Source organism: Podarcis bocagei (genome assembly GCF_964188305.1).
Source record: "Podarcis bocagei genome assembly, chromosome: 10".
Taxonomy (NCBI): domain Eukaryota; kingdom Metazoa; phylum Chordata; class Lepidosauria; order Squamata; family Lacertidae; genus Podarcis; species Podarcis bocagei.
The window spans coordinates 32,913,913-32,932,164 of record NC_138135.1 but is presented as its reverse complement, the minus strand read 5'-3'; the positions used below and the strand labels follow the sequence as shown (position 1 = coordinate 32,932,164).

The 18,252-nt window shown below is 43.4% G+C and overlaps 1 protein-coding gene across 2 annotated transcripts; it reads left to right on the top strand.

Moving 5' to 3' along the window:
- The first annotated feature begins 4,321 nt into the window (after positions 1-4,321).
- On the top strand, positions 4,322-17,931 carry CBX6 (chromobox 6). Of its 2 annotated transcripts, none has more exons than XM_081211295.1 (5): positions 4,322-4,605; positions 4,803-4,846; positions 5,134-5,199; positions 5,320-5,386; positions 12,094-17,931. In XM_081211295.1, exons 1-5 carry the CDS (start codon positions 4,537-4,539, stop codon positions 12,994-12,996), a joined length of 1,149 nt encoding a protein of 382 aa, XP_081067421.1. In that variant the 5' UTR covers positions 4,322-4,536; the 3' UTR covers positions 12,997-17,931. The 2 variants fall into 2 exon arrangements, with proteins under 2 accessions (XP_081067421.1, XP_081067420.1); XM_081211294.1 differs by having other exon boundaries at positions 12,040-17,931.
- The last annotated feature ends 321 nt before the right edge of the window (positions 17,932-18,252 follow it).

Here is an 18,252-nt window from a genome sequence, read left to right as displayed (position 1 = left end):
ACTACTGGGCTCGTTGGACAAACAGTCTGGGCCTGGTATAAGGCAGCCTCCCATGTTTTGATGACAAATAAGGTGTCTCAGTACTACGAAGCACTTGCAGCAGGAAGATTTAACCTTCATCAAACTGGATGTCAACATAAATGCAAAACTGTCCTTGGCCGGTGAGTCTGCAATTCAAGGGCAGCTTTCAACTTTTTTACAATCCATGTTTTTCATATATGAATATTTAACCCATTCTCAATGCATGCAAGCTAGCCTTCGAGGGAGGCAGGGTGGCTGGGGGGGAGGTAGGAAGTTCTGTAACTGTGAAGCTGAGAGCCCTTATCTGTGTGCCTTAGCAATCCAGATCTGATGTATCGATGCTTTTTCATAACATTTACCACTGTAAAGAACTGTATTTACAAAATGAATAGCTTGCCCCTCCCTATAGTTCTCATTCCAGACTTCTTGCACTCTAATAATCAAATAAATCAAAATGACTGAATGGCTTTAAAACAAGTTGTGGGGAGTTGGAGGGTGTGCACAGAAATGTAGACCAGCCATGGATGTGAAGTTGGTTCTGAAGCATTGCAGTTTGCAGAACCATTTATGCGCTCTGTCAGTTCATCTAACTGGCTTTTAAGCCAGTTATATTACCAGCTTTCACAGTATCTCATAGTAACATCTCAAGGGTGTGGTGATGTTACCACCTTGGTTCCACAGAGGGAGAGAAAACAGGATAAAAGGAGACACTGAAAGCATTTCAAATGGACTCATGTGGAGCCCTAATTATGTGGCTGACCTTAAGACTTCTCCAATAAGTCCCTCGTCAGTTTGACTCTGCACAGTGATTGCATGCTTAATTTCCTTGTATGCTTCCCCTTCAGGGCATCTGCTGATTGTAAACAAAACAAGGTAGCAAGTGCTCTCCAGAGTGCTGATTGCTTCAGAAATGTAATCAAGCACCATTGCAGCTTATCAGAGCACTTAATTGCTATGTACAATGTAAAGAAAGTGGGCAACACAGGCAGGCCACGTTATTGATAACCACTTTATTGAACTGTGTAGAAAGTGGCTTGCAATTCAAATGGTAGATTCAGTGGTGTCTGGCTACTTTTTGCAGTGAACGTGGTTTGAAAAGGTGGTTTATGTAACAGAGTCACTGTCTGGTTTAAATGGGGCCATGCATGGCAGTGCTTCACACGTCATAGATTTACTGCTGTGCATATATATGCAATGGCTAGTCTCAGCATCCTGGCATGTGTACCTAGTTGATGCATAAGAGGGAGGGGAGGCAGCAGTCTTCCAAACTTCCCAGACTCAACCCAGGCAGGTATCCCCACTCTAGCAGCATTGTTGTTTTTGTTTAGTCGTTTAGTCATGTCCGACTCTTTGTGACCCCATGGACCAGAGCACACCAGGCACTCCTGTCTTCCACTGCCTCCCGCAGTTTGGTCAAACTCGTGCTGGTAGCTTCGAGAACACTATACAACCATCTCGTCCTGTTGTCCCCTTCTCCTGGTGCCCTCCATCTTTCCCAACATCAGGGTCTTTTCCAGGGAGTCTTCTCTTTTCATGAGGTGGCCAAAGTATTGGAGCCTCAGCTTCACAATCTGTCCTTCCAGTGAGCAGCAGCATTTTTGACTGTATCTTAAATGTTGTAAGATACTCTACAAGCCCATCTGGACCTGAAATGCGGACTAAAACTTTAATAAATATCATTAAAAAAAAAAGAAATGCGGACTAAAAGTACAAGAACTACAAGAGATATGGATGCAGAGATGGAGACAACCATATCTGTTGCATGCCTGCATTATTAAATTGCTATGTACACATGCATGGTCTGTATTGGCACATGTAAAAATGTAGTATGTGAAACTGCCCACATCAGTCACTGGAAGCTCAGAAGCTACTTCAGTCAGCTCATGAACATCAACTTGGGATGGGAACAACAGCATGCCATTTGAATTGACAGAGGGCTGAAACTTGGCTGATAGAGCCTCAGGGGATGGCTACAGAAGTTGCTCGCCAATATATTTACTGCATGTTGTTCACGTGGTGGTTTGCTTTCATAATGCTGTGTTTTGTAATAGTTGCAAATTAAACATTACAAAGACTCTATAAGGCTGAAATCCTGCACATGCTTACCTGGGAGCAAGTAATGTTACACAATGTGACTTGTTTTCTAAGTAGATCTCCACAGGATTGCACTGTGAATCTTTAGTGTACTCTTCTGCAAAGAAAACTGTTACCCTTGCTGTTTTCACTATTCAGAAGCAGGATGTGTGTAACACAGCTTGAAACTTTAGCTGTGAGTCATTGAGTCATGTGTTATTGAATGATACACATGCAGGTGTGAATCAGTCCTTGGTATTTATTCAGCACTAGCAACATGGTAGGCTAGTGACTAGGTTTCTTTTGCCTACACACTTCAGTGTAAATGTTGAATAAAGTTTTGTTTTTATTATGAGAGCCTTGAGAGCTTGTCTGATAATGAACACACTGACCATATGCCCAAGTGTCCATTCACACATTTTGCTTGGCTATTTCTCTTATTTACATAGTGTAACATACAAGGTGGAAATTAATTGCTCTTTCTTTGGTAGCATCTGTGACTGTGAAGCTTCAAAACATACCCTACAATGTCAGAGATGCATGAGCTACGCTCCTCCCAGGAACGAGTAACTTCAACAAATGAAGAAAACACATGAAAGTAATTGAGGAACTGGTTAATTTTTTAAGATTTCCTTTCTTTGACCTTCCATTTACCTCATCATTGCTCGATGTGCTAAATCTTATTCAGCTTGTTTCTATGTATCCATTTCCAGCTTCCTTCTTCCAACTCTACCCTCCTGCAGAAGGCTCTGTAGCTCAAGGGTAGAGCACCTGCTTTGCATAAGGAGGTCCCAGGTTCAATACTCAATAGGATCTCCTGATAAAGCAGAGAGACCTCTGACTGCTCCTTATAAGGCGGTTTCCTATGTTCCTCACCACTTCCTGCAAATTGCCTGTTGTTGTTTAGTCATTTAGTCGTGTCCGACTCTTCATGACCCCATGGACCAGAGCACGCCAGGCACTCCTGTCTTCCACTGCCTGTAAATCTGCACAAAATAAACACCCAGGAGTGGAGTAGGGAGAGCTGAGGATTGTCTGTGATATCCTTTTGTATGGAGGACTGAATCAGAGCAACCAATTGTGACAGGAGAGGGATTCTCAAGCGTTTATGTGTGTGTACACGAGAGAGATGTGTGTTGACTTTCAGACTGTAATCCTAAACACGTTTTCCGTAGAAGTAACCCTGAAATACTACAGTGGAACTTATTTCTGAGTAAACAAGTATAGGATTGACTGTACTGTACTATTAAAGCCCCTGGGGATCCCCCCCATTTTAAAACATATTCTTTTTTTTTTTTTAGGAGGGCAAAGAAAATAGTAAATCTTACCACTGCACACCCCACTAAATATTGGTGCAGCATAGCCTATGTGGCAAAGGATGAGGGAGATTCCCCATCGCTGGTGTAAGCCTCAACATTTTTGCAAGGCTGAAGGCCTACAGCCAAAGACCCCATCAAATCACTCAGCAGCAAATCGAAAATGCGATTCCAATCTTGCTTTTGAAAAGGCCTAGAATATGCTATATTTTCCAAATATGTTCCCCACCCCTGCAGAAAGATGTTCCAGAGTTACAAGCTCTCGAATCCCACTGTTTTGCTTTTCTCTCAGCGGGGTCAAAGAGTTATTTGCTCCCCCCTTTTTTTTCTTTTTTAAGCACGAGCTGAAACCCGGCTGCACTTTGCCGGAGGCGACGGCCCTCGAAAGTGTTGCTTTTATTTGCAGCGACAATGACAACATCGTGGTCATAATCTTCCATCGCAACCTGAGCAGAGGCAGGAGCAGAGAAATGAGGCAAAACATGAGCGGGGGGGGGGGCGCTGAGAAAATGGAAATAGCGGGAAACATTCGCGCGAGGAGGGGGCGCTGCCCCGCCTGCGAGTCCACGCTGTACTTTCCTGCCTCTGCTTGCCGCACGTCCACCACCCTCCCGCTCTTCAAAAAGCTATCCGCACGGCCCCTTTAAGGGTCCGCGCTTGCGCTCTGCAGACCTTACTCCCTTCGCTCAGAAGGAGGCGAGGGCGGGAGGCGGGGGACGAAGAAGCAAAGCCCTGAAAACTAAGCAACGGGGCGCGCGAAGCCGAAGGCGGGCTTTACTCGCATCACGTGTCCCCCTCCCTCACTCCCGGCCCTTTTCCCGTGGCGGCGCGCGCGAGCAAAGACGGTGCGCACGCTCGGGGGAGGGGGCGCGCTCGCTCGCTCGCCCGCGTACGTGCGTGCGTGCGAGTTCACGACGCGAGCCAGCCCCTCGAGCCGCTGTAGCGGGAGCAGCAGCCCTCAGAGCCGTTCCCTCGCTCGCCCGCCTCAGTCAGTCAGTCACACACTGAGGAAGGAGGGAGGGAGGGAAGGAAGGCGAAGGAGCGAGCGGGATTATTATGGGCTGTGGGTGCTGCTGCTGCTGAGGGCTGAGCAAAAGAGAGAGAAATAAATAAGAAATAAACAAAAATGGAGCTGTCTGCAGTGGGCGAGCGGGTGTTCGCGGCGGAATCCATCATCAAGCGACGGATCCGAAAGGTGAGCGGCGGGCCAACGAGGCCCCAGACCGGGGCTCGGCTTTTTTTGGGAGGCGGGGGTTGTTTCTGCCGTTGCCACCTCTTTAACCTGCGCTTCCCGTTTCTCCTCTTCCCCACCGCCCCCCCCCATTTTACCCCCCTCCCCTCATCTCTGCCCCATCCCCTCTGCCAACCCCCCCCCCCCCCCGTATTTTGCAGGGACGCATCGAATACCTGGTGAAATGGAAAGGCTGGGCCATCAAGTGAGTTCCCCCCTAGCGCCTCTCTGTGTCTTGTCTGCGTGAAGAAGCCCCGTTCCCGCCTCCTGTGGGCCTCTCGCTGGGCTAATATTATGTGTCCCTTCCCTGGGTGCGCACAAGGCGCGCGCGTGCGCGTGCACACACACTCACAGAGTGCCTGTAGGGTTGCTTTATCCTTTTCGCCTCCCCACCCACCAAGAACTCCTCAGCATGTGCTAATATATCTCTCCCCCCCCCCCACTTCATTCCTTTGCATGTGCCTGTAACTGTGTCCATCTGCACTTTTGCAGGTACAGCACTTGGGAACCTGAAGAGAACATCTTGGATTCCCGTCTAATTGCAGCCTTTGAGCAAAAGTGAGTTTGAGATTGATTCTGGACAGCAGAGGGAGAATTAGGAGTTATCACTTGTTTTGTTTGCAGAATGGAGAGGTTTGACTTTTTTTAAAAAGCGTTTAATTTCTTCCCCCCACAAAGGGAACGTGAGCGTGAGCTGTACGGACCTAAGAAGAGAGGACCCAAGCCCAAAACTTTTCTGCTGAAGGTAACTCTCACTTTAATAACTTGGCTCTAATTGAACCAGTTCAAGGTTCTGGTTAAATGCCCACTAAAAACTCTTAACAAAAATAAAACAAAAAACAGAGTCAGCTGGGGGAAAGGAAGTAGTTAGAAATTAAAGCTTCACATGTTATTTTGCAGTATGTGTTCAGGGACGCCATAAATTATTGGAAAGCTACAAATATGCTCTTGATCTCTTTCTATCTTCATTTTTACTGCAAGTGATTGCTTAAAGTGTATGTAAGTTGGCCTTCTGGCCTCGTGACTTCTTGCTGTCTAAAAATGGGCCAGTGCTTTGCCACCCTTTTTCACGGACTTGTCTGAAGGCTTTGTTGTTTAGTGTTTTCTCAGAACTTTGAAGAGGGGGCAATGTAAACCAGTAGTTTTTAAAATCTTATTGAAAGAAAATAATTAAACTTTGGAAATGCTAAAGTGCCCAGGAACTTTCTAGACCAGACAGTCCAAAATATCATTTGTTTAAGGCTATTGTGATTGCAGCACTAAAACCTGCATTGAGGTTTCTTGTCTGTAAAAAGTGAGAAAAGTGTATATGTATATCAGTATATCAGAGTTTAAACTTCCTCCCAGTCTTGCTGAGGCAGTGCTTACTATATGAGAGGCAGAGTGGGCTGGGGTTTCGGTTCTCACTAATGCTGCTTTCAGCTCATTTAAAGTAGAAGCTCTTACTGATGTGAATTTTGGAAGCATGGGTAGAAATCTGAACCTCAAATGCTGAGGAGGGTTTGCAGAGTTGGCATTTAAACCAGTATAAACCAGTTTGGAAAAGGATGATCCATCATGGAGAATAAAGATTTTAACACCCAAAGTGGATATTTGCACTTTGTCAGGACTAAGAAAACCTTGGTTGTGTAAATTTCACCACTCTTCTCAACAAATTCCTAAATATTCATTCAGGACTTATAAAGATGACTTTGTCTAGTGTTTGACTTCTGATGACATAGGTGGTCTGATAATTGATTTGATCTGGAAACTAACTGGATAGCTTATTTGCAGATGTAAATGATTCAAAAAATCCTGACCTCCATAAGAACTAGCATGGCCAATGGTCAGTATTAATGACAGTTGTAATTCAACAATATCTGAGGGGTTGCAGGTTCGTCACTGCTATATTAAGCTAAAGATGACTAATTTAATAATTTGAGGGGCCACTCATTTTCCCAGACAGTGGTTTCAATTTATTAAATTTATACATTGCTTCCCACTAAATGTCCTGAAGCAATTTACAACCAAACTAAAAAATGCAATTATAAAAAAACATAAACCTTATTTTAAACATAAATTTAACCATCCGTCAGATCATTGGTCGTACCCAAATGCCCAGGAAAACAAAAAGACCAAAATGGCAGCAAGGCTGATGGCAGTACTCTGGGGACTAGAGTACAGTTGTACCTTGGTTGTCAAACAGAATCTGTTTGCGAAGTCCGTTCGATTCCTGAAACGTTTGCAAACCAAGGTGCGGCTTCTCATTGGCCCCGGAAACAATGCTAACAGCCGAAACAGATGTTTGGCTTCCAAAAAATGTTCGCAAATTGGAACGCTTATTTCCGGGTTTGCAGCATGTACGTCCTTTGTGTAGTAAGAAACACTTGAGGCAAATTTGGACCCAGCTCTATTACATTCTCCTAGAGTACCTGAACGCTATCTTGGAATGCATTTGAATTGATGGTGATACACCAGTAACAACAACAACCACTTCAAATGCTTTTCAAGATAGCATTCAGGTGCTCTGGGATAATGGAAACTAAAATATTGTATGCCCATCAGCTTGGCCTTGTGTAAGTACAGGGCCACTTTGTCATGCTATAATGCTTTAACTTATGTATGACCTGCTTTGTACTGACCAACTCTCTAGCTTGCAAAGAATGTGATGCTGGGTCATTGTATAAATTGTAAACATGAAGGTGGGTAGATGTAAGCTAGTAGGAGTAAATTAGACGGTCAGTAGCAAGTAATGGATTCTTAGTTCTCTAGGGAATTTCCCAGTCACAGTTTGCAGGATGTAGCTTGTGGTCTACAGAGAAATGGGGGGAGGGGCTGCATTCTTTGACAAGTAGTTCTTTCTCTCTTCACTTAAAAATCAGTTTTGCTTTTAATCTTCTATAATTTATTTACGTTAGAATTTTGGAACCCTCATTATCTCCCTCAGTGCCATTTCTTTTATTCTCAGCCAGGGGGAATCAGGTGAGGAGAGCTTTGCTCATGTAGTTACAAGATGTTTGAAACTCCCAGAGCAGAAACTGATGATTTTAGCAACTTGAACACAGTTGCTACACAGTATAAACAATCATTTAGAAATTTACTGACTCAAGGTAATACATAAAGGGAGAATTTTAACCGCATGAGTAGAGTGCTCTGCACGACTTCTTTTACTCTCAGAATGGATAAAAACATCCTTTTATATATTACCTTTGGTCAGTACATCAGGTGCTTTATACTATGTTCATGAGAAGTTACTGATTTAAAAGCATGCAAGAAAATGCTTGCAGTTATGTACATTTTACTGGCTTTTTGTGAGTATATAGCTGCTAGAAAATTGGGTTAACCTACTGTGAGAAGGGGTAAGCGCTGGGCTGGCCAGGTAGAACACAGTCTCCTTCAGTTGGCCATTGGGCTGTGTGGCTGTGGACTAATTTTATCCGAGTTTGTTTGTTATAATTCATGGAAAATACACATTGTAGCAGTAAGTCTTTGAGTTCTAGGAAGCAACTTTGAGTTCTAGTAAGCAACTCAAGTTCTGGACACAGCTTTGTGGAATAGGGGCGGGGGAAGATCCTGAAAGTTGTAATTCAGTACTGTTTGGGTAGCTGTGGAATTTTGCATACACTAGAGTCAGGTGAGGGTAGAGGCAATGCTCCTGTTTCCAGTGATGGAACCTGGACAGAATATAATCCTGCCTACTATTGCCATCTGCCCAGTGCTAAGAGCACATGCTTTGGTTGCAAAATGTCCTAGGCTCAGCCCCCAGCATCTCCACATAGGGCTGGGAGAGACTTCTACCTTGAAACTCTAGACAGCCACTGCCAGTCAGTATCAATCATTCTGAATTCGATCAGTATAAGGCAGATTCCTATGTTCATCACTGCTTCTGAGTTTATTTTCTGAACTGATAGCAATATTTCACTTCCAGGGTGTGCAGAAGGTTTGGTCTGCAAAACGGGATGTCCGAGAAGGAAGGGTTGAATGATTTCTAACAAAAGACAAAAATTCCTACCTGTTCAGCTAATGTGCCAATATTTTCTGTTTATGTAGGTTTGCAGAAGTGGAAGCTGAACTATGAGTAATCAATAGAATAAATTAAGTATAGCACTGAGTGGTATTCCCCTAAAGACACAAATATTTAAAATAGAACTTCTGGCAAGGTATAAACAAAGAATCCAGTTTCTGCTTAAGGGGGATTTTTTAAAAAACCAGAAGTATAAGCAATTCATGAATATATGGAAACAGACATTAGAACATAAGAGCCATGCTGCATCCTCTTTTAGCAGTGGTTAACCAAATGCTTTTGGGGAGCCCACAAACAGCACTTGAATATAATCATGCTCTCCTGCTGTTGTTCCTCAATCACTGGTATTCATAGGCATATCACCTCTGATGCTGGAGGTAGTAGACAGCCTTCATGACTAGTAGCTATTGATAGTTTTATCCTCCATGAATTTGTCTAAACACTTCTTAAAGCCCGTCCAAGTTGGCAGCCATTGCTGCATCTTGTAGTATCATAACCATAGTTTATGCTCTGTGTATCAAAGTACTTCACACAAGTCATCATTGGAAAGAAACATGTTAACTTTGTATTGTAGTAATTTGAATGCACTGATATGTGAACTTGGTTGGAAAAACACCTTTAAAATGCAGCCAAAAGCACAAATGTACACGTCTGTAGTCTGACTAATTCTTAGTGCATTGTTTAACTTCCCAATATTACAAAATTACATTCATTTCCCAAAACTGGATTTCCTGATCAAAGAAATATAGATGAACTGGTTTAAATTCTTGTGTCTCCACTTCCAATGTCTTTATCATTTTGTGGGGCTTCTCTTAAAGGTGTGGACATTTATTAAGTACATTGCTAGTACTGTAGTATGGGATTTGCAATATTAAACACTAGAAGAGGGAGAGGTTATTTAGAAAATTAGTACAGTGCCATAGGTGCATGGGAGGTGGAAACTAATATAATTATGAGATTCTGATGATGTTCTCTGCTATATGCCAACTTATCTTGCTGGTTGACTAGAGAGTTACTCCTCAGCACTGGAAAGAAAGCACAATATGTATGGCAAGGTGATTGTGTTATCAGCAATTATTGCAATGAAGGAACACAGTTTATTTTGCATGCATTTAAACTAGCTGAATGGCAACACTGTACTTTTTGCATGTTGTCTCAAGTGAAGTATAGGCATTGGCTCTGAAGGTGTTGTGACTCAGCCTTCCCCTTTTAGGTAGAATTTGCTGATCCAGAGGCTCTAAGTAGAGAAAGCTTCTTGTATATTTTCCCCTTCCCTCCACCTCCCCCTCATGCCACTCAAAGTATTTTTTACTCATCTCTTGTCATTTATTCTCCCATTTTCCTTTCACACCTATCTTGTACCTCTGCCCACCCCACCCCCTGCCAATTTCTTTCATCCCCGCTTCCTACTCCTTTTACATTCAGTTGTCTCTCCTATGATAGCATCTCTCTATTATCCCCTTCCTTTCTATTCCCAGCTTATTACTATTACTTTTGGAGCTGCTGCATAACCAGAGTCTTTGGTGCTTATATATCTGTGTGGAAAGTAAGTAGGAAGAAAATGGGAAGGAACAGAAGCATTCACCTGCAATTCTTGTTGCAGGCACCAGATGGTGGGAAAAGCTAATTGAACTAAGGGGGTGGGTGACAGATACATTTGGTTAGTCTGATGGTATTTGAATACAGAAGTTAGCTATTTTTGTTAGCACATTGAATGACTTGAATCATCTGGTCTACAATAAATATCTAGTTGTAAGCATCACACAGTGGGATGTTAGTTTTCTAAAAGGGAGGGGACCTTTTATAGTAAACTAAATCAAATTCAACAGTGTAATATAAAACTAAATTGAAGGAGCATCTCCACCCCCCATCGTTATTCCCAGATGCTGAGGTCCAGCGCCGAGGGCCTTCTGGTGGTTCCCTCGCTGCGAGAAACCAAGTTACAGGGAACCAGGCAGAGGGCCTTCTCGGTAGTGGCACCTGCCCTGTGGAACGCCCTCCCATCAGATGTCAAGGAAATTAACAACTACCAGACTTTTAGAAGACATCTGAAGGCAGCTCTGTTTAGGGAAGCTTTTAATGTTTGACGCACTATTGTATTTTAATATTTTGTTGGAAGCTTCCCAGAGTGGCTGGGGAAACTCAGTCAGATGGGCAGGGTATTATTATTATTATTATTATTATTATTATTATTATTATTATCCTTTGTTACAAGGGCAGAAGGGATATTAATTTCGTAATCCTCATAATGACTTTGAACATAGATCAGTATCGTTGTCATGGCTTATAGGTAACCCAAGAGTACTGATTTCATGGATGGGATGAGATTTGACTAGGAATATCTCAGCTCACTCTAATGCTGGAAGCTATAGTTGTATCTTAATAGAGGAACTTTGGGAAAACTGCACTTAAATTCCTCAAATAAGGTCCATGACTCAGTTTAGCTGCATTAGTTGTAATTTCTGAACCAGCTTCAAGGGAAAATCCTCATAGAGCACATTGCAGTAGTCCAGTTTAGAGGTTACCAAGGCCTGCATCACTGTAATCAAGTTATGCCTGTCCAGGAATAGCTGTAGCCTAACATACCAGCTGAAGATGGAAGAAGGCAGTCCTATATTCCCAGCCAATAGTCTGTATGTCCTAATATTGTATATTTAAAGGTTTAATCTGCATGTTAATAGCATAATATCCTTTCTTAAATCTTGCTTCGTTTACTTATGGTTTAGTCAAACCCTGATAATTTTCAAATAGATTTCTGTTTTGTTGCACAGAGTGGGAAAGCTTTTGTATGACCTAAAGCAGGATTGAATAAACCTTTTCCAAATGGAATTAATTGCATTTATTGTTCATTTTCGAGGGAGACCTGATGTTATCCTAGTTAGCTTTACTTCTAAGAAGTGGTGGATGTAATGATCTGGCTGCAAGTCACCTCAAGACATTGTTTGTACATATTACAGGGAAAAAATATGCCTTTCTTTTAAATGCTTACTTTGCAAACTCTCCTGTTACACGTGGAGTTTTGGTAGATTTTAACTTGTACTGTGCTGCAGTCTGCTAAATGAATAGCCTTAGTAATAACTAACAAATGTTCTTTGAAGAGCATCTCCTAATGTTCTTTAAGTCTTGAACAATCCCAGTATCCCAAACTGTAATTCAAAACCCAGGGTGAAAATGTATGGAAATGGATTTCATGGTTTCCACTATTAGGGTGATTTATGCTTGGTCAGATGGATTCATTTTGGGTTGGGAACATGCTAAGTTTGAAATCCAGGCCTGTGCAGAGCTCATCCTCCACTTCCTCCAGTTAGGCTTCATATCCTTAAGATGTCAGGTGCCTGCAGTTTAGTATGCAGAATGTGATTTATTCCCATCTAACTCCATTTTTTCCACTGCAGGCTCGGGCCCAGGCGGAGGCCCTACACATTGGGGATGTACATTTTTCTGTCAAGCCTAGTTCTAGCACATCCTCTCCCAAACTCCACTCCAGTGCTGCAGTGCACCGACTGAAGAAGGACATCCGGCGATGTCACCGTATGTCTCGGCGCCCTTTGCCCCGCCCAGACCCCCAGAATAGTGGAGTTGGTGGGGGCACTGGCATCCGCCCTCCTGTCTCTCCCTTTTCAGAAACCGTCCGCATCATCAACCGCAAGGTGAAGCCACGTGAGCCCAAGCGCAGTCGCATTATTCTCAACCTGAAGGTGATTGATAAAGATGGGAAAGTGGGAAGCAGGGGAGGAAGTTTGGCTCGATCCAAGATACCTTCACGAAACCGTGTCATTGGCAAGAGCAAGAAATTCAGCGAGAGCATGCTTCGTAACCAGATCCGCCACATGAAGTTTGGAAACTTCCCGCTGTACAACAAGCCGTCCACTCCAGTCCCATCCTTGGAGGGGAAGACAGAGGCAGGAGGCTCCCAGGGTGCCTCTTGTGGGCTCATGGGCTCTTCTGCCTATGATGCCCGCAGTTCAAGCTCCTCTGACTGCCCCTCACCAGCTCCACACTCCTCATCGGATCCAGATGATTCCCCACCAAAGCTGCTTCCTGAGACACTAAGCCCAGCCATTCCTGACTGGCGTGAATCGGAAGTCCTTGATCTATCAATTCCACCAGAATCAGCAGCCACCAGCAAGCGTTCTCCTTCTGGAGGAGGGGGTCAGATGCCATCATCTCCATCCTCATCTGACCCAGAGCAGGAGGCTGGGGATTGGCGCCCTGAAATGTCTCCCTGCTCTAATGTGGTGGTCACTGATGTCACTAGCAACCTTCTGACGGTCACCATCAAGGAATTCTGCAATGCAGAGGATTTCGAAAAGGTGGCAGCAGCTGGAGGTGGTGGTGGAGGCAGCAAATGAGAGGCTGCCTTCTTCCTTCAGCGCAGTTGGGGGGAGGGGGAAGGGACAGGGAGGCTCTACTGCAAGATCATGCATGGTGTGAATGCCTGTTTTCTTCTCTCTCCTCCTTATCCATTCTTTCTCTCTTTGCTTGGAAATTAAGACGGTAGTAGAGGAATGGGAATGGATGTGTTTGAAGTTTCCAAATGTCACAGCTGCTAGGGGTTATGGTGGGGCATGAGTTTCCCTTTTGTCTTCAAGGGTTATGTTGTGCTGATTTGGACCTGGTGAATAAGAACTTGGGTGAATGGGTTCGTATCTTTAAGAGGGGAAGGATTTGCTTTTCCATCCTCTTTAATGAAACAGAGATCCTTTGGTCAACACAGGCAGAGTCTGCATTCCTGTTTTCCAACTCTCTACACCTCTGTACCCGTCACCTTGCTCTTATATCTGTAGCTTTGGTGAGATTGTATTGACTATACCCTAGGAAGAAGCAGCTTTTTAAGGGGAAGGGAGGTTGGAGAGTAGATCACTATGATTAGGTGGGGGTGCTACAGAACATCTGGGGAAACCTATGTGCCCTAAATTTTCATTCTGCTGCTGGGCACTCTTCCTCCCTGCATATGCCAAAAGTGCTAACTTGGTAATTGTGGTAGCCCTTGGAGTCAGCCTGGGCACATTCTATCACTTCCATCTGTCTCGAACCATTTCTCAGTCCTGGTTCTAAGACACCCTGCACATTTTTTTGTGGCGGGCCAAACTAGAGTTTCTCCAGCCTTCTTAAGTTGTCAGTCTTGTGCCCTGCTCCTTCCTCTTCTTAAAGTCTGAGGCATGTGTGTCCCCTTCCTGAAACATGCTACGATGAAAAGGAGAGGAGCCACACATCCATCTTCCAATGTAGGAGGGATGGAAGAGTTGTGCAGTGAGAGTGAGCCCTGTTCTTATTAACTTAACTCCATCATCCTTCCAGTGAGGTGGGTAGGAGGAGGGCCTGCTTCTTGCACATTTCCCCATCTGCATCTCTCTCTAGGTGAGTGAGATGGAAGAACATTCACATCTACAATTCCTAGGATCTCAAACTGCCTCTACAGTTGCCAACCAAAGGTGCTAAGAACCTATTGTAAAATCTTACTGTGTGTCTCTTGGATCTTTGTGTGTGTGTGTGTGTGTGTGTGTGTGTGTGTGGAGTGCATGTGCAGTGTGTGTTCGCCTCTCCCTCCCATCCACCTGCCAACAACATGCTGCTTTTCATGAATTCATTCTGACTGAAACCTTTACAGCCTGTCTTGGAAGGAGGTAAAAATGTGGCTTCTTTTGCTATCTCCTCACCATCCCGCATAATGGGTTAATAACCATGAGCTCATATATTTGTGTCCAAGGTTCACTGCAGAAGTAAAACAATTTCTGCAAAGTTCTGCTCTGTGTTTCTTCTTCCATCTTACGTTCTAGCCCTGTTGCAAGTTTCTCTTTCCCCTCCTGGGTGCCTCTGTTTTGTTACCAGTGGCATGTGTGCGTGCAAGTGTTGCCTGTCATACTATTTGTAATCTTTGTTACATTGTTTTTTTGGGGGGAAGGGGTGTGTGTGTGGTAGTAATATTTCTCAAGGGCTTGTCTGCATGCTATGCTGTCACCGAAATAACTGCATTCAATTCTTAATGGCATCTCTCTTCCCTGTGTGAACTTTCTTTTTTTCAAGGGCTTGCTTAGTTGTTTTGTTCACTTTTACATTGAGTTAATTATTTATCAATACATGTAAAGACTGGTGCTGCAAAAATTGTGGCATTTTAGCTCATCGGTATCTCACATCAGGAAGGACTTCAGACCTTTTTAAGCTGTCTCACCTTTTCCTCATTGACTTTGCAAAGTTCCACTTGGCTATATCTGTGTTTAAAAAGAAGCCTGGACTTTGCCAAGTACAGGATTGAGAGATGGTGTGTGGTGATACCTTATTAATAATCTTAAATATGAGTGTCTATATATAGAGATGCCTACCATAAGCAAATTATATAATGTTAAACAGTGTGATTGTCTGTGACAGTTTGAGTGTAGTCAGTACCTAAGACATATTCAAAATGTTGGTTTTCCTTTATCCTATCATATAACACCTTTTGTGTCTTTTAAAATCATTTCAAAACAAGTGAAATCTACATGGTGTGCAGGCTTAAGTTCCTCCACACTCCTTCCACTAATGTGTAAGTCTAAGGCTTCTTGTAATTCCACAGGCGCATGCTTTGAAATAGCTGTTGTTGTTTTTCATGAGTTCAGTGAGACAGGCTGTATCATTGCTTTGCCTCAAAGGAAGTGTGGAGGTTTTTTTTATGGGAGTTTATTTTAATGGCTGTAGCTTCAAAGGTGGGTGGGTTGGGTTGTGGGGTAGAGATGTATAATGGGAGATGGAGCAGGGAGACTTGTATTAAAGAGAAGACTTTAAAGGAGAGAAAAAATGAAATATTTTATGAAGCTGCAAGAGAGGAACTATTATACTGGGTGGGGGTGCATACTAGTCAATCATGTTTTGAGATTGCTTGGTATGTTTGTGTGGTGTATGGTTTTGAAGTTTGTCTAATATTTGAAAAAAGTAAATGGACAATATAAAAGGGAATTTTAATAGGAAACTCTTCAAATATTTTAACAGGTGTTCTTGGCAGATTCCTCCCCCCCTTCCCTAGAGTCTCTTGTCACTTTGGTTTCTCTGTGTTTCAAAAGAGTAGGACATTCACCTTTCTTGGAGGTGTTGGAAGCTGTTGTCTGTTAGAAGCTGACTGATTTCATGTATGGTACCTCCAATGGCATCAGGTTGGCTCCCCCCCCCAAACAACTTGTCAGTAGTGAAAGGAGGGTGGGGATCAACAATAGCTTTGGAATTTGTTCCAGAAAAAAAGGTCCCAGACTAGAAATGGTCTGGTGGGAGGGCAGATTTGCATGATATGTTAAACACAGTTTTTAATTTCTCCTTCATGACTCTCAAAGCAGTGGGATGAGGGGACACACCTGTTTGAAGGCAGTGGAATAAACCCTTGCCCAGAGGGTGAATTTAGCTATTATTATTAGAATTACATTTATATCCCACTACTTACTGCATCCCACATCCCTAGTCTGTGATCCCAACATGGCACATGTGGTTCTCCCTCTCGTCTTCACAATGACCTGTGAGGTAGGTTAGACTGAGAGATAGCGACTGGTCCAAGCTCACCTGGTGAGCTTCATGATTGAGTGGTAATTTGAACCCTGGTCTCCCAGATCCACTGCAACATGCAAACTTCTACACCGTATTGGTTCCTGGGGTTGTGTTGAAAGTGTGTCTTCAGATGTCTACTTTCTCCACAGATTAGTGAGTGTGGCACTTGATAAACAAATGGGAAATGGGAATTAATCTTTCTGATAACATGTGAAGTAGCTTTAGTATGAAAGTGGGATGCCGCCTGGCACTCATGTCACAAGCTTCTGTTTCCTGAATACAGATAACAGCTACTCTTGTGCCATGGTGCCAACACACGGGATGCATCCAGCACCATAATTTTGGTGCAGTGATGGCTGATGAGGTGGTACCATGCTGATTCCTCTAGTCTACCTAGAACAGCAGCCATTGGACTGGGATTAAGAACATAAGAGCCTGTTGGATCAGGCCAGTTGATGCCTTTGAGAAGTGTGAAAGCAGGACCACAGCACAGCAGCTCTCCTCCCGCTTGTGATTCCCAGCAATTGCCATTCAGAGGCATACTGCCTCTGACAGTGGAGGGAGAACACAGTCATCATGGATAGTCACCACTGATAGCCTTATCCTCCATAGATTTGTCTAATCCTCTTTCCAAGATGGTGGCCATCAAAGGGATTAGCAGTCCCTGTCTGTCTCATAGTTGAGTTGAGCTGGTTGAGTTACTACTGATGCTCTAAAACTACATCACTGAAAGTACTTTAAAGGCCATTCCCTTGAGGAGGCAGGTGAGAAGCAAAGCCTTGGCAGATAAGTGATTGTGAAACCAATTGGATGGAGCAGGGTTTAGTTGACTGCATCAGTGGTATCTTCTCCATCTCCATCCAGTATGATGACTCTTGTTGGGATCAGAGGCTAGGGATATGGATTGCGGTAAGTAGCCCACAGATGCATGAGTCACTCCACTTGTGCAGTACCAGGAGTCGCTCTGATGCAAAGATAAGCCTTCTGTTTTGGCTAGCATTTTGACCACTTCTTTGGCATTAGCAACCACAGCTCCTAACCAACATCCCTAGGGAGTTCTATGCTGCTAAGATTTTACCAACCTGGTAGCTCATTTGCTTGAACATTCCCCCTCCATCTCTAGAAAGAACCATCACTCTTGAAGGGGGAGAGTTAGATGCATGTAATGCTGGAATGTAGGGTTGCTTGGTTTTGCCTTGAAATTTTCCCTTTTACAGTATTTGGCACACAACCTCCAAAAGCAGATTGTGTTCATCTTTCCTGTTAAGTGGCAAACCTTGTACCTGACACATTCTAGCCACCAGATGGTGACAGAGGGCTACTGTTAACGGCTTCATGATTTGGGCTGTCTTTTTGCCTTGAATCATTGTGAATTTTAATGTAATAGAGGATAGGATACATCCTGTATTCCTTTGCGTCTGTGCCATGTTTGTTGTACTTCTTGTTCTTAGAGAGGAGAGTTTGAATGGGGGGAGGGGAGGGAGAAAGAAACTAGTTTTGCAAGAAAAGAAAAAAGGTTTTTTTTAAAGGTAATGAGATTTTTACAGACAGAAGGATAGAGAATTTAAAAATATTAAATGCAGTGATTGCACAAACTGTAGTGATTTTAGCTGGTCCTTAAAGAAAAGAGTATTTTTAGTATTTGTGTGTGGTAGGGAGGGTGGTGTTCAGGCCATTCAAATTGGGCAAGGGAAGAGCAAAAAGTAACAGTGTCTGAGTTGAGAAAGCAAGTGCATAAAAACCTATTTTCTCTTCCCTCTACTTTCTTTTACTTGGGGTGAAGGGAGGAAGAATGCCTCCCATCTTTCCTTCCTTTCTGGATATGATTGATCCAGAGTTCAGCCTGGTTCTGGCAAAGCTTTGTCAGAAGGGCTATGTGGCATGTTATCCACTTGCAGATGAACAGTTTAGGCATCAATATGACCTACTGAGGTGAGAGCTATTTGATGAAGTGGGACATGTATCTAAAAGTATCTAAGATACCAGGCAAGCAGGAAATATGTGTTTTAGCTGTGAACCAAACAAACTATTAGAAGCTGGCAAAACTTTCCTCATAATAGGTCAACGTCAATGTATACTGGGTTTCATAACAAAGAATT